General features: G+C 29.1%; 1 protein-coding gene across 1 annotated transcript in view; it reads left to right on the top strand.

Moving 5' to 3' along the window:
- MS3_00009844 (uncharacterized protein) overlaps nucleotides 1–17,080 on the top strand; it is a 43,537-nt gene that overhangs the window by 14,990 nt on the left and 11,467 nt on the right. The window contains exon 2 of the mRNA XM_035731501.2: nucleotides 15,756–15,854. Coding sequence (XP_035586014.2) covers nucleotides 15,756–15,854 — 99 coding nt within the window. The remainder of the gene's footprint in view (nucleotides 1–15,755; nucleotides 15,855–17,080) is intronic.

A 17,080-nucleotide genomic window follows, 5' to 3' on the forward strand; every position in this document is an offset into this window, starting at 1 on the left:
ATTCATATAGATCAATATTGTTTTAAAGTAAATTCAACGAAGGTGATAAGATAAAATTTATTAAAGAAGTTGAATGAATTTACAATAAAAACACATAAATATGTTATGTGTTCACTCTAGGTTAAACTGTAGTACTATAGTGATCCCTTTATATCTTGTTTTCATAATGACTTGAAATACTATTGTGTAATGGTTCGAGAATTAAGATTAATTTTTCTATTATCATTTTAACATTTTAAGTAAAAATTAGCTCATCATAAAACCTAAAAATTCTGTTGACCTTTTAACCCGTCTGCTGATATACTAAATGCATTTAATGAAGTACTATACAAAAATGTACTTTTTTTGTTTTCGTTATGCCACAGTTTTAGTTCGACTCTAACTAAACGATGTAGTAAAACACGCACTGTGTCGGACAAACAAGGTTATATGGTTTTTTATTATCTAAAAGTTAAATGATCAGTTAAGATAAAATAGTTGTAATAAAATCGATTGAATAATCATTTATCCAAATCAAATTCTAATCATAAAATTACACTATACTCATCGTGATCATGTTATTATTTCTCTGATAAATGAAGAAGATATTTATATAGGATGTTTGATGAATATTATTGTTGAAATCATTAGTCGATCTAAGCTAGACTACTTTTAAAAACCTAGAAGCACTGGACGGCCGTTTTGTTCTAGTATGGAACTCATCAACAGAGCTCATTCACGATCATGCATGCGGAACTTGAAAGTACGTTCTAAAAATCATCAAAAATACATTTTTTATCATGAATATTTCAGTATATAGTGTATATGATGCATTTATTTACAGCAATTTATTATGCACTTGTTTATATTCAAACGTTACTTATACAACATTTATCATTTATAACTTTATAACAGTCTTGCCACTTCAGTTAAAGTAGTAACATTTCCTATAAATGGCACTTTTTCTTATATCGTTGATAGAAGATAAAATTGTATTCATCATAATTTAGAATCCATTACTTCAATAGTCTTCCATCATACTTATGCAGAATATTTAATTGTGATAAAGTTAATAAGAAATTTAAATAAATATCCATAGTGTATACCTACACAATACAGCTCATATTTTCACTTATAAATATATATTCATTCCATCAACTATACACAATGATTTACTAACCTGATTTCAATCAAATTGTATAAACGTTTACATAAATCTATTTAAAGTTATATTTAGTTAAAGTAATAGTATAACATAACTTGTCCACACATAATTAACATGACACTGATATCTAATTTATTAATTAAATTTACTAAATGAATAATTTCTGGTTGAATGGTCACTTTAGATTTATATGATCCTTAATTATATATCTATACGATATGTTGTTAAACTGACTAAAATCAACATAGATTATATATTTCTTTTTATATGGAATGAGATTGATTGCTTATGACGAAAAATAAATTAACTAATTATAATGAATGTTAATTATGTAAGTTTTGTAGAGACTTTTACTTTTTATATTAAACATTAACAATCTAATCTTGCCTCGGATTGATCGAAGCTCTATTATCTTACTAGAAGTAGTTCTATAAGTTTGTGAATGAAATCTGAATAATTCACCAATCGTTTACCAAGAACACCCTGTATCGGGTGTGAAGCAGTTACTTACCGAAAACGATGGTAGAGGGTTGGGCTAAAGGGAGACATTAACACTGTTTGATGCTAGCTCTGTGATCTAGAGGTTAAGCATCCACGTGATATAGAAGGTCTTTGGTCTGAGTCCCGTGTGCTGGGCTGTGGGTTCGCATTGTTGACAAGTCTCATACGAAGAAGAAGAAATGGACGTCTAGTGCTTCCAGGGTTTTACTGGTGATATAACACTTATCGGTTCATGAATTCAGTAAAATTCAACAATCTTCACAACTCCATACTGAAAATAACTAATGAAGATTTGTGCTTAATAAGCTCTTATAAATATAAAACATTCGTCTGTTGTTTTTATACAACTAGAATGACTGTCATTTATAACAAGAGAAGCATGAAAGAACAGAGGTCACTAATTTTGTCATAGGAGCAAATACTAAAATGCCCATTTTTATTATGCATAAAACTATCAGTCCGCATCGTTAGAATATCTCAAGGTATAACTGAGCAACTTATTAATGTTTCTATGAGTTCAGTAACTAAACAAACTCAGTTATATTGAGAGTAAAACCAACTTGAAACAATAAAGAATAAAATAATCATATTTCGTTCCCTTAATAATAATTCTAAATCATTGTTATTATGTTCAATAAAATCTATGTTATTCGTACCAGTTTATGGTCAATCTGTATTTCAAAAATTATAGACTTAAAAAAAGGAGCTAAAATTTTAATAAATTGTTCATTCAACAATAATGTACTTTTACAATCTTTGTTAAAAATGTAAGAACAAAGAAAAAAACCACTCTAATCTTTTCAAAACGTTAAGGTCAATCTAATCTCCAATTTCACTTCCATTATTTTAAATGTACAATATTAAACTTGAATAGCATTTTTCACGTTATATTAACAGTAATATCATTACATTTCTACCATTAGGTATTAATGAACTTAGCTAAAAATAGTGATAAACAGATTATTTTTATAGAGATAAAAAGGGAAATAAATCAACTTTTGTATGTTTCCTTTAGACACATATAAATATATAAACATATTTATATATTACTCTTGCATTATGATTATTGACATGGTATCACTTCATAAAACAAGACATAACAACGTATATGATCTTTAATTAATGTTCAAAACAAAATTTCCGCCCATATTTTACACACTATTTCTTTATTATTTCCAGTGTTAAAATAAACTGTATGCAGATAATGTTTGTTTTCATTTTTTGTATCTAATCCAGTAAATCAGTTAACACAAAATCTATGTAAATGCCATTTATCAATTGTTAAAGACATAAAAATAAGGTTTGAAGAAAAAAAAACACAAACTAAACACTACTCATTTTCTTTCTTTACTTTAAAGAGTTAACGGAGGTCGACTTTTTCCATTATAAGTACTCACATGATAATAATATAATATTGCCTTAAGCTTACAAATAATTGTTTATAAATAAATAAACAATGACACAAAGAATAGACACTTTCTTTTATCAATCTACTTATCCAAATACCTATATATATACAAACAATTCTTATTTAAGTACCGATATGTATATATTCACCATTAACCTGAAAAAGACTGTGTTTGTAACGGAAGAAGAAATTATAACTTATAACATGAAGTGAGATGAATTAGTAACAGTATTGGATAAAAAAACGAGAATATAAACAGAGAATATGTAATGAAAAACCAATGATTCTTCAAATATATCTGATTTATATACGAATACTTATCAACAACTATGTTGCTTTAATAGTTTATATGACCTAAAATCTATTAAAATTCAAAGTTAAACACACACATGAAGCATAACTATAGTTCATTACTTTGAATACATTCTAAATCTGTAAAAATCAAATCAAAATGAAAACATCTATTATTCAATTGTTTTAAATACAGTTTTTCGTTTCTTCATAAAACTAAACTGTAACATTCATTCACTTGTTATTGTTTTACTTGAATCATCCCATCGATGTTTAGGACTGCCACTGATCAGTCTCTTATTGATATATGTGCACACTGTGCATATTACCTCAATATTTGGTCCGAGTCCCAGAGTGAACATCAACTCTGAGATGCAGGTATAACCAGCTGACGTGTCCCAAATAGGATGAAACGCGCGTCCAGGATTCCACTGCTAGCCACTATCCATCTTTGCTTGTAACATTCATTGAATATGAAAAGAAGTTTATTTTTTTCAATAGACAATAATAATCGTTCATCTTGGGTTTATTTCTTATTTCTACTTTAATGTAAACATCTTTTCAGTGAATTGACTAAACTATTTAATTTTTAATAATAAAAATCGGCAACCAAATAAAATACTGTCGTATATTGAGTTAGTCTAAAATGTGAAGAACATATAAACGAACAGAAATTCCCTAACGAATATGGAAGAAAAACAAACAAAAATCAAAACGACTAAAGAAAATGCTGTCTGTTATCTCTGGAATTTTAGGTCATCTAAACTTTAAATTAACAGTGTCGAATAACCACTATTTCAATAAATAAATTCCATTTGAATAAAATTACTAGAAATGTTGTTTTAATGTAACTTTTGTTTATAAGTCTGGTTATAGTAAAACATTCTATCAAAAATCGTACGTTTATTTTGACTATGTTTAGCGGGGAGAAAAAGCGAAAAGTGTGCCAAGCAAATTATATATATATATATTAGATAGTATTAAACGGTCGAAGAGAACGTCATCCTTCTCAGCATCCTGCTATCTGATAACCATATAAGTAGTAAAGCATTTAACTGTAAGCATACAAGGCTATTTAATGATGAATTGTCAACAATTTAATAATTTTGTTGAGAGAAGTGAGATATAGAATAAGTAGTCGTGGTAATCAGATCTAATTTCAAAGGTTTGCAAGTTATCCACAAAGTCTATATCTATCAATCAATTACATTCGAACTGAATTTTATCAAAATATATTTTATGTTAAAATGATTTCGTTTTTTCATGTAAATTTATTGTAAGCTTTCTGTGTCCAAAATCAACATCTGTGCATAAATGACCGCTATATTTATATCATTTTAGACTATCAAAAGACAGTAACATACGCAAAATATTTTTAAATATATATTACCATACTATATGAATAGTAAAGTTGTTCGAATGAGTACTCTTATGATTATTTTACTAAACATTTAATGCGGTGTCGAGTCACCTAGACTGGTGGCCACATTACAACATGGTCGCTAGCATTCGATCTGCACTAAATAAGGACTTGACACGCATGACATTGATCACCACCCAGTGATCAATCAATTGTGATTACATCTCAATACTACAGGAGATCGGTTGCAGCTCAGATAGCTCAGTGGTAACGTCTCTGACTGTGAAGCTGGGTGACACGGGATCGAATCTGCCAGGGAGCGCCAGTTCCCTCAAGATTACAGGTACACCTTGCTGACGAGTGCCATGTAGCACGAAACCCGGGTCCAGAGTTTCCTGTCGACTACCTCCAACCGTCATCTAACATTTAATGCTCTATGTATCATTTCTTGTAAACATCAAATATATTAAACAATCAAATTTTTACCCAAACAAATTTGATTACAACTATTTTCTTTTTTTCTTTGTTTTTGAAATAACCATTTAAAATATGAATGAACCATTACCACTAACAATTCAATCAGCATAGAAACATGTATAAACATGAACTAACTTCATTTTATTTCATAACATTAGATACTATTACATTCCAAATAAATTTATGGTTTTATATTCATCAGGAAATAATATAGAAATAAATTATTTATCTAATAGTCTAATTGAGTGTAAATGTAATGACTTCATTTTTTCCCCTTTTTTACTAGTCATAAAATGTTAATGTAATGCATTAATGTCTTATTGGAATGATTATAAATGTTATTATGAACTGTTATTTAAATTCACTAAATGTTTTTTAAAGAGAAAATAAACAAACAAAACAGACAAATCTTAAATTGATGTGATCACATATGAAATAACTTTTACTTAATAGTCAAATAATCACTAACTGATGTTTCTTTTTCTTATTAGAACATTCAGTATCATAAACTCACGTGGTATTGTTTGGCTTGTATCTTCCCATTGATGTTTAGGACTGCAATTGATCAGTCTCTTATTGGCATATGTGCATACTGTGCGCATGCCTCGATATTGTCTTAATTCATTAAAATTTTGAGTAGAGATGGATAGTGGTTAGCAGTAGAATCCAGGACGCCCGATTTGTCCTTTTTAGGACTCGTCAGCTGAATGTACCTCCATCTCAGATTTGCTGTCCACTCTGGGACTCGAACCTAGTACCATTCGCTTTAGACGCCATCGCGTTATCCACTCAGCTACTGGGTCCTGAGAGCCACTTGCTTGTGTAGTGGAGTGAATTTAAATTCACTTGGTACTGTTTTGCTTTTATCTTCCCATTTAGGTTTTTGAAGTCAATGGTACTGGGCTGGAGATGTAGGTATAACCAGCTAACGTGTCCCAAATAGGACGAAACGCGCGTTCAGGGTTCCACTGCTAGCCACCATCCGTTTTTGCTTATTCAATATTACAGTTTTTTAAGGTACCTTTCCTCTCAAAATTAAACCAGTTAAATTATCGGTTAAAATATAGAGACTTGTAAATAGTTTTCAATTTGGAGCTTTTCAAAATCGATCGTTTATAAGTTTATACTAAATTAATTTCAAGGTTTTAGGATTTATCAAGAAGTAAATGGACTTTAATCACTGTATTTTCTATATTTCATCTTGTAGTTGGACTAAAAAAATTATCTGAAAGAAGCCAAAAGATATTTTATGATTATTATTTTCAAGAAGATATTGAATAAGAATTACCATTTCTCTATATTTTACCAACAAAACTAACGGTTGTGTTGATTAATTTGTTAAACAAATGAATACACATAATATGAAGCCTATTTTGTTTCTACTGAAATGACTAAAATATTGTACTAATTAATTCTCTAATTTAGATCATTATTAGATGACTATGTCATAAAATTCTAGTATTGTCCGTTCAAAAGTGTATACACTCTCGAGTTCAAAAAAGTTCTCCATCCATGAAAATGTATCATTAATGTGTTTATACAGATATGCTGTTACTACTTCATGTAACTGTTTTAAAGTTTCCATAAAAACACGAGTAAACGTACTTTTCTTATGAATTACAGGTCAAATATAGTTACTGTTCATCCAAGCTCAAAAACAGAACCACTTAAAAATGACTCATTTGCATAAATCGAATGTCAGTGTGCACATTTTTTTTATATTGATCCTGAGTAGCTTGCATAATCAATTATTTTGGGTTCTACTTCAATAAATTTGATTTTGAATTCTTAATGTTTTAAATGTTATGTGTTTCGCTTAGAATTCTAGTCTTATCTGGTCTATTATGTTGTGTTTATCATAAATAAACACTACTTACGACACCAATAAATATTTATATATCTCTGGATAGCTATGTTGTCCTACTAGGGAACTACTGAGCATTCAGCACCCGTCACTTCTTCTCAAAGATCTAACCCAGGACCTTCGGCATCTAATGATGAGGGCGTTACCTTTAAACTGGGCCAGAATCCAAAGGTATTAGACGATCTGTACGCTTATTAACCAACTGATTGTGAACCACTCAGTTCTCCCCTAAAGAATTAAAATTGGCATAACTGAAAATCTTGAGCCCCATTCCAGATAGCTTCATTTAGATCTTCTACTAAGAATGTGTAAAGAGCTTCAAAACACCTCACTGTTAACTTAACTAACACACTGATATTTATTTAAAAACTTAATGTGCAATACATCATATCTTGATAAATGAAATTAAATCAATAAAGTTAAAATAAACATTTTGAAAGAAAATAGAAATCGAACCTCTGTGTGTGTGTGTGTTTTTTGCGTAAATGTTTCCATGTACTAATATTTCATCGAACCCTATTTTTTACAATCCTTCATGCAACAATAACGATTATTGTCATTAATAATAATAATAATATTATTATTATTATTAAATTAAATAGTGTGCTTATTCAATTTTCTTTAACTATTTTCTTCGCTAAAATTAAATTAGACAAATAAAAAGGCAGCAACAATAGAAAAAGAAAACAAACAAGCAAGAAAGAAATATCTAACGATTTAAATAAAGTTTTATCCTGTCAACTAAGAAAAATAAAGAAGCTTTATTAGTGTATTTATAAAAAGTAACCAGGAAAAAAAAGAAGACAGAATTTAAATCCCTCTCTATGTGATCCGCTTACATTCAGTCTAACAATTACTAAGACATCCTGTTTTCATTGTTTATCTTGAATAAAACTAATTTAACTTTATTATTATTTGGTAAAGAAACAAAAAAACACACAACCTGTCTAATAATTAAAACATAAAGAACAAAACAGTCTCCATTAAAGCACTTTTTTAAGGAAAAAAGTTTAATAGACAAAAATAGATTTAAAATTTCTTTTATTTCACTTTGTAATTTGATGTAATGTATTTATTTTGAATGAAAGTGGTATAATACAGTGGTAATACAAACTTTCTATTACATTAATTAGCATCATGTATAAAACTATTTATTACCAAAAAAAACATAACAGTAAATGGTTTAAATTGTTTAATTTGAATATTTCCATTGATGTTTAAGACTGCAATTGATCGATCTCTTATTGGAATATGTTCATACTGTACGTACTGCCTCGATATTGTCTTCATTTAGGACGAATATTTGATTCTATTTGGGACTCGTCAGCTCGATGTATCTACATCTTAGAGTTAATGTTCACTATGGGACTCGAACCTAGCACCGTTCGTTTCAAACGTTATCATATTATCCACTTAGGATGAAACATGAAGTTCTTGATTCCAATGTTAGCCATTATCTATGTTTATTGTAAAATTTTTGTTAGTAACTGATTAATTATACTGAAATATAGTAAAAATGGAGGAGCTTTAAAAATCAACATTTCTTATTTATTTTATTACTCAATTCAACAAATATTATTACCAATTTACTAAGTTTAGTTTCTTATAATTGGCTTTGAGTCATATTTCGACTATGAGGTCTAATGATACTAGTCGATTTCCAAACCTTAAATAAAACGAACTGAGGTTTAGGGTGAAACTGAATTTGAGCGACAAAACCAACTGAACCAACACTTTATATGTTCATTAAATGTCATCACGGTAATATTTGTTATTTTATTCCACATTCTCTGTTATGGCAGATTAACTACTGTATGAAGTTAAATGTTGCCATCAATGAATAATTAATTTGATCAATACAAAAAGAAAATAGTTTTTTTCAATGAGTGTTCTTCATTTGCTCTCATCCCTGAAGATTGTTAATGAGTGAATACATGAGACGACATTTATTACTCTTTGATAGGTGATTTTGTGAAACAATGAAAAGACGAATAAAAATACATCTGTTGTATACTACTTGTATGGAGAGATATAAGTAATATGTATCGGGAAATGAAAGTAGAATTCTTGCGAGTAAAAGAGAAAAAGTAAACCAGTAAACAATCAAAACAACAACAAAAATGAAAGAATGATAACGTTTGTAACGGACAGCCCAGGGAATATGGGTAAATACCGCACTGAATGTATTGTTTTTATATATTACACATGCAGTCTGTAATTCTTCACCTTGCAACAATCGGTTTACTATCTAAAATTGTGTTCATTTCACTAGTAAAAGATGTGCTGATCACAGCTAATAGAGTGATACTTAAGATAATTATAAGTTATAAATAAAATATAACACATTCTTATCATCCACGTAATATATGAAGATGTTGTTAATTGCCAGTATTTCTATCTGTGTAAACACTACCAAGGTGATGATGAAATACAAACTAGTACAAAACACCTATCTAGTATTCAGTGATTTTACAATCACTCTATAGATAACGCATATTATTAACGAAAAACACTTTAAATTCCAGATCATTGGTTTTATGAATAATAAATTAACTACAACTTTGGAACATTCAGTAGATACCGAATTGGTGAAGTTTTATTTTGAACTGATCACCTTGCAATAATAAACCAAATAAAAACCTATTTATATCATAATAATATATTGAATGAATCTAAGACGTTTTCTCTCTGTCGGATATTTGACTTTCACATGGTTAATGGTTTTTGAATTATGTCACCTGTGTATTATGGTATGCTAATAGACTATAAAATTTGTCACAACTTTTAATAAGGAAATGAATAGAAATAACGTAATCGTAAATAAAGTTTGTCAAATTGTATTTTCGCTTACCTTTTCTTGATTGCATTTTGAAATGTTGGCATAAATTGTGATTTGTAAAAAATAATTACAAATTTATTAAGAAATACATTCTAAATAGTGTGGTATGTACTGCTGATGTCGACAAATATAAGTAGTATGCATCACCCATCGAAAGTGAAATACCTGGCGACAGAAGGTTAAGAAGATTGAAGAAAATGAGAACGTGAACAGAGAATGATTGGTGTGGAGATGAAGGAACAATGGAGTCTGAGACAATTGACTGATGTTTTCCAAATGAAGTATTTACGGTATAGTTCTCCAATTTTACTAACTGATTCTGTAATTTTGTATCCAAATACATTTGATTGACCGCACTTGTATTCTAGTTCACTACCATAGTAATCTTTTGCGTTTATAATCTAATAAATATGGTAATTTTTGGTGACTTAACTAGTAACCAGGGTGAAATAAATTTATGTTTGCTTACTTTGTAAAGTAGCTTACGTTGCTGACATTTCACTTCGTATTATTTACGTAGGAATGATTCTCTATCAATCGATGAAAGTAATATTATACTAAGGCATAAACTATTTGTAATGTTTACCAAAATCGAAATATCTAAATATTTTTTCTAACAAAAACATAAAATGTGGTAAATGTGGTGATATGCATAAACACATAGCTTAGTGAAATGAGGCATCTCCGTCCTATGTCAATTTCCAACTGACATCTCACTTTTTGTTTGAACTCATTCTTGATTATTCTAATTGTGAAAGATAAACTCTGTCCAATATTCATTCTCTACAACAAGTTGTTTGAATTTTTTCTGGTCAGCACCTTTTATCGCGAGTTAGTTTTCTACGGGATGGGGTCGTTAACTTCATGCCCAACCCTCCTCCTTTATCCGGGCTTGGGACAGGCAGAAGCCCAGGAGGTACTCCGGGCGTAGCATGCACCAATCCAATCACAATTGACGGAGATTTGAAAGATGTAAAAACCCTTTCATATCTGGGCAGCATCATTGATGAACAGGAGGGATCTGATGCAAATGTGAAAGCGCGGATCGGTAAAGCAAGAGCAGCATATTCACAACTGAAGATCATCTGAGACTCAAAACAACTGTCAATCAACACCAGGGTCGGGATTTTAAATACAAATATCAAAACAGTTATACTGTATGGAGCGGAATCCTGGAGAAATACGAAAGCCAACATCCAGAAGATACAAGTGTTTATTAACAGTAGTCTACGCAAAATACTTCGGATCCGTTGACCAGACACTATCAGCAACAACTAACCGTGGGAAAGAACAAACCAGATCTCAGCGGAGGAAGAGATCAGGAAGAAGCACTAGAAGTGGATGGGACACACATTGAGGAAAGCACTTAACTGCGTCACAAAACAAGCTCTCACATGGAATCCTGAAGGCCAAAGGAGAAGAGGAAGACCAAAGAACACATTACGCCGAGAAATGGAGATAGACATGAGAAAAATGAACAAGAATTGAATGGAACTATAAAAGAAGGCCCAGAACAGAGTGGGTTGTATAATGCTGATCGGCGGATTATGCTCCATTAGGAGTAACATGCGTTGGTAAGTAAGTAAGTAAGTACAACAAGTTGTGCATTACGATAAATAATTTATTATCGTTTTTATTTTTGGCTTCAGAACTGATAAAATACGGTTCGATTAGTGAGATTATTTCATGTATAGAATAAGTATTTGTAGTTTAATACCATTTTTCATCAGTCAAGGAAACGATAAACAAGAATTATGGTAGTAACATTGAAGCCTAATACATAACAAACTATTTTAATCTACAAAAATTTAATTTTGTTTCTCTCTACTTCATAACAAAATAAAAGCTGAATAGTTTTTAATTAGTTAATGTAAACATATGGACAGGTGATTTACATAGTAAAGCATAATATGTATTTAAGAAGAAATTGTATTAAACGATAGGTTGGTTATTTGTTAATCTCCTCCATTATTACTTATACTGTGATTACATTGTATTAAAGCATATAAAGCTATGTGATATAAACAAGTACTAGTTTCATTATACTATTAAACGTAAAATTAGATTAGATGAAATAGAAAATATAGAAGGATAAATATCATATTAACAGAGTTTTTCACATGGAGACGACCTAATTTCATGAGTAAAAACAATAGAAATAATAAAGATTTTTTCACTATTCTAATGATAACTACACAAAAAGCAGGACCGTTAAAGGTTAATATGATAAAATAGTTTTTACCTTAATAGATATACAACAACAACAAAAACAAAAATATTGAAAATAGGCATACCATTATGTAGAAGAATACGTTGTGCTAGTGTAACACAATATAATTTATTATTGTATACTGGACTATTCTCTTCAATTGTTTTTTTGTTATCTCCTTTTTAAGTAAAACATTACTGGAGTTTATGGAGTAATGAAATCTATTTTACTCCCTGAAAAAAATTTCTTTTTCTATCTAAATGAACCAGTGACCTGTTAATAACAGATCGCTTTTCTTTTTCTTTTATTAAATGGTTAAATTAGGCGTTTACACTTGATCAGTTAAATGGTTCAACTTGCTGGTTCGAATAATAGAATAGAATAATTTATGCGTATAAATATATCCTAATAAAAAAATTCTATCCTTTCATAATTGATAAGAATATTATACATGAGCTTGTTTATATAACTAAGAGATCGTGACAGGAAGTAAATAATCGACAGTGAAACGGTTTCATTAGAAGGAGAAAAATTATTATTAAATAAAGTTAATACTGTTCGAATTTATTTAAACATACATAGATTCATATGAATATGTATAGAGAGTGAAATTTATAAGAGTATAGTGGCACAACGTCTGAAAATCGTTGTTGTTTTTGTTGTTGCTTTTGAATGATGAAATAAACATCCAAATAGAAATAATCTAATTAAATCAAAATGTAACTCATAGTGACAGAAGATAAATCAGTCAAAGCGGTATAAGCAAAGTATACCTAACAACTGAAACTAAACTTTCATTTCCCATTCAGCTATTTCACTTTAACTAAAATATAGTTAGACTTCATATTTATGGAAATATAATAGTATTATCACGGTATGGAAATAATATTATATATATATATATAACAGGTTTTCTTTGTGTCATTTTGTTAAAATGGTTATGCTAGAACCAAATCAACTAAATTCAGTTGTTACGCTATGTAGAAAATTCTTTCTGTGGTATAACGGTTGACTAATTTATTGTACGGTCTGGTAAGCAATTCTCAAGTTATACTTACAATTAAACATAGAAATACATGATTTATTCTATTGAAAAAAAACCCACTTCTTTACAATGAATTATAAAAAGTCAAAAATCCATTATATTTTTGGTATTAACTATATTTACGAATTGTTTAACAATCGATATTTTGATGAGTCCAAGGATTGTAATCACAATCAGGTACCTCACGTTATATACGTATAATTAAGTGACAATAAAAAATTGATCAAATTTATATTAGTCATGATCTAACTTATTATTTGTTATCTGTTGATTTCTTTTAGAATATACCGTTAGAGTAATAAACCAAACTATTCGGAAAGAAAAGATCTGTTGCTATGGTGATAACAAAAAACGTTGAAATATGAAAACTTTCTAAATCAAAAATTAATTGTTCATATTTAGAGAACCATCTTTTATAGCTAGAATCGACTACATGCATAAAAGATGAAACTTCTTATTGACCTTTCCTGTCATTTACTGGAATATAGATTTGATTTCCTAACAAAAGAATATTTCTAAATAAAATTAAATTGATAATTCAATACTCTACAACTGATAATTAATTTATTCATATATAAATATAAGAATAAACTTTACATTTAATGGAATAGTGTTATATCGTGACGATTATTATGAATGGTAACTTTTGAGAACTATGTGTGGACCAATACGACATTTATATTTTTTATTGTATAGTTGTTATGTAACTAAACTATACATATTCATCTCCCTTTTATTATAAGCTTTATTTTGACTCATAGACAATCATTATACGATTCTTGAGTTATACCCATTCTATTAATTACAATCTCCCACATTCACAGCCACTTTCGGTTAGATCTCATACACATGTTATGATTTGTTTTGTGGTGTGATGTAGTCTGTTTGGTTTGTATACAAACCTAGTATGTTTGTAATACATGATTCATATAGCGGAGGCTGAGATTTGTGTTCTGGACTCAACAGGCAGGGTTAGACAGGAGGAAGGACAAGAAAGGACTTTTGACTGAGTCAACGGCTCAGTCGATAATTCACTCTTCTCTAATTGACGGTGTCATTAAGTCATATATTGGAAGGGACACAAGGTCACAAGTTATAGCAATTAGATTCTTTTTGTAATCCAGATAAACAATGGAAAATAATGTTGATAAACATAAATTGCAGATCTATATGATTTTATCTATAATCAGGAAGAAACCTTCTTACATATTAAACTGTAAAAATGTCACCTATGTCCGAATCTATTATGATATAAAAGAATAAATCATTCCTAAAAGAGAAAATATCAATGTGAAAATGATTTCAGTATTTAATAAATTATTCATCAGTTATTCTCTTAGTCAAGCATATTAGAAAACACATTCAAACATACACAAAAAGTAAACTGATTTATGCTTGTTATAAACTCATGTTACGTGTCATCAAAATTCTTAAGTATAATGATTATTATTATTATTATCATTGAACCAATGGCCTGTATTTTGTATTCTTATTATCAGTGAATGAGGTGTCAACAAACTATTATTCTCATGGTTACTCTACTTACAGTTCTAAAATATGATTATTATTATTATTATATATGAAGCATATTATGTTCATAAAATAAATGAATAACAAGTGAATGGAACAATACTTCAACTACATACCCATTGATGCTTGAATAAAACTTAACTAGTCACAATAATGTTCGTTGAAAACATTATTTCTAATTGAAACGATATAATGAATTTGTAAATTAATGACCACAAACAGTAACATCTTTGTATGAATATATATATCGACAAAGAATGTGGTAGCAGAAAGTTAAGAAATTTAATTAGAAACAACTGTTTATAACAAATAACTATATCAATTAATTCACTTTGAATTCAATTATAAAAAAAACATTTCTAATGTATTTCTTTTTTACTAACCTAAGGTAGTTCTCAGTTATCTACTATTTTATTATAAGCAGAGATGGATGATTACTAGAAGTGGTATCCAGGACGCATGTTTCGTTCTATTTAAGACTCATCAACTGGATGTATCTGCACAATATCTAAATATAATTGGTTAACTTATGAAATATTGTACTACATTCTAAAATGTGAAACTGTTGCCAATCAAATTCATTAACAAACAATTATATGAGAAAAGTTAAATAGTTCTTCACTCTTAATAAAGCTGGTACAAGTCATGCCCTAAATAAACAATCGAAAAGAAATTTATTTCGTTAATTATAAGCCAATAAAATAATTCATTAATTATTATTATTTTTCTTCAGCTGAATAATAAACAGTTGATGATACCGTTCAATTATCTGTCTTTAATTGGCTTAAAAATGATTGTACTCTCCTTTTTTCTGTAAACCGTAAATAGATACTTCAATTTTAAATATGACTTAATAGTGTAGTTAACATTTTCACATATACTGAACACATGTTTATCTCAATAAACAATTACACTGTAATGAATCTAAATTACCTGTCATTCATGATAAACGAAAACGTTTATATTGCTTACAAAGCTTATTAAAATTAACAATATTGTTAGCAATACATATTTAGTTATCGATGGTAATGTCAGTTTCATATTTAATTTATTTGTACTGATTTATTTTTGTTTAATTTTGGTTTAGGGAAATGCAATCAAAACATTTCGACTTGATAGAAATAATGGAACTTTATGGTTACGTACCCCATTGGATCGGGAAAAATTAGATAGTTATACTTTTAAGGTAAGTAATCTAATTAACATATGAATAACTATTCACCTTATATACTTTAAATCAAATATTATACACATTAGTTGTAATAGGATTGAGTTGATTACTTAAATTCTGATGAGTTGTATTTTCTTTCTGAATGAAAACTCATCGATTTGTGTTAAATTTCACCATGATCTTTTGACAAAGATCTTGTAAAATTATTAATAAATAATTATCAAGAACCAAAGTTCATGTTTTTTTGATGAAAAGACACTAGAGTAATAAAAAAATATTCTTAATTATTTTACAGCTAATTGATTACGCTCAATTAAAGGAAATACATTAGAATTTCAAATTACTCGTTTCGTATTCACAGACAACGAGGTGATGTAACATCTAGAATTCGAGGAAACTTACTTATGATTTACAAATTTAAAGTGACTAAAAGAAGTCTTAACAAGACTTAAATTTATATACCGATGTTATTTTAAAACATTAAGATATCAGTGTGTGATGTAAATGTCACTCATCGAGTGCTTCATGATATAATACAGAGTGAAGAAATCCTGGTATCTAATATTTAACTAGAATTCCAATCTACTAAGGACATGTATGACAAAATAAACCAACTTAAGCTTGTCGAACAAGTATCAAGCGCTGTCTATGATTTTGACGATAAACTTATTACATTACTGTTTAGTATTTGTTGCCTTAGTATATTCTGACCCTGGATTACATAGTATACATGAAAGTTTAAAGGGATATAGGAATAAAAATTACTAAAAGACATTTTTTTCGATGAAATTGTAACACGATTGAACTTTAATAATTTTTTTCTGCCACTTTGTAACCAGATAAGATGATTTTGTGTATCTTAGATCTAAAAATACGTCTATCTAATGACACACAATTTATAAACCGTCCTAATGTCAGAAAAAGTGTAACTGAATCAGATTTAATGGTGAACTATTCAGTTTAAAACAAGGCAAACATCAGCGCAACTTAGTCTTTCACAAACATTTAAACATAGATCTCTCTGTTCTAGACGATTGCTCTAGAAAGTGAAAATCATCTTTCCAAGTTTACAATTAAACACTAAACCATGTGTTCGATCGATAGGTTAGAAAATTGATGCTAACTCTATTCTACTTGTTAAGTCAAAGTTTTCTAAAGCCGAATTCAGTCGGCATTTTGATTACGATATTCACAATTGGAACAGAATTTACCACAGTTCGAGTTGTTTTGGGCCCGTTTTT

The sequence above is a fragment of the Schistosoma haematobium genome, chromosome 1 (genome assembly GCF_000699445.3).
Source record: "Schistosoma haematobium chromosome 1, whole genome shotgun sequence".
NCBI classification, from domain to species: domain Eukaryota; kingdom Metazoa; phylum Platyhelminthes; class Trematoda; order Strigeidida; family Schistosomatidae; genus Schistosoma; species Schistosoma haematobium.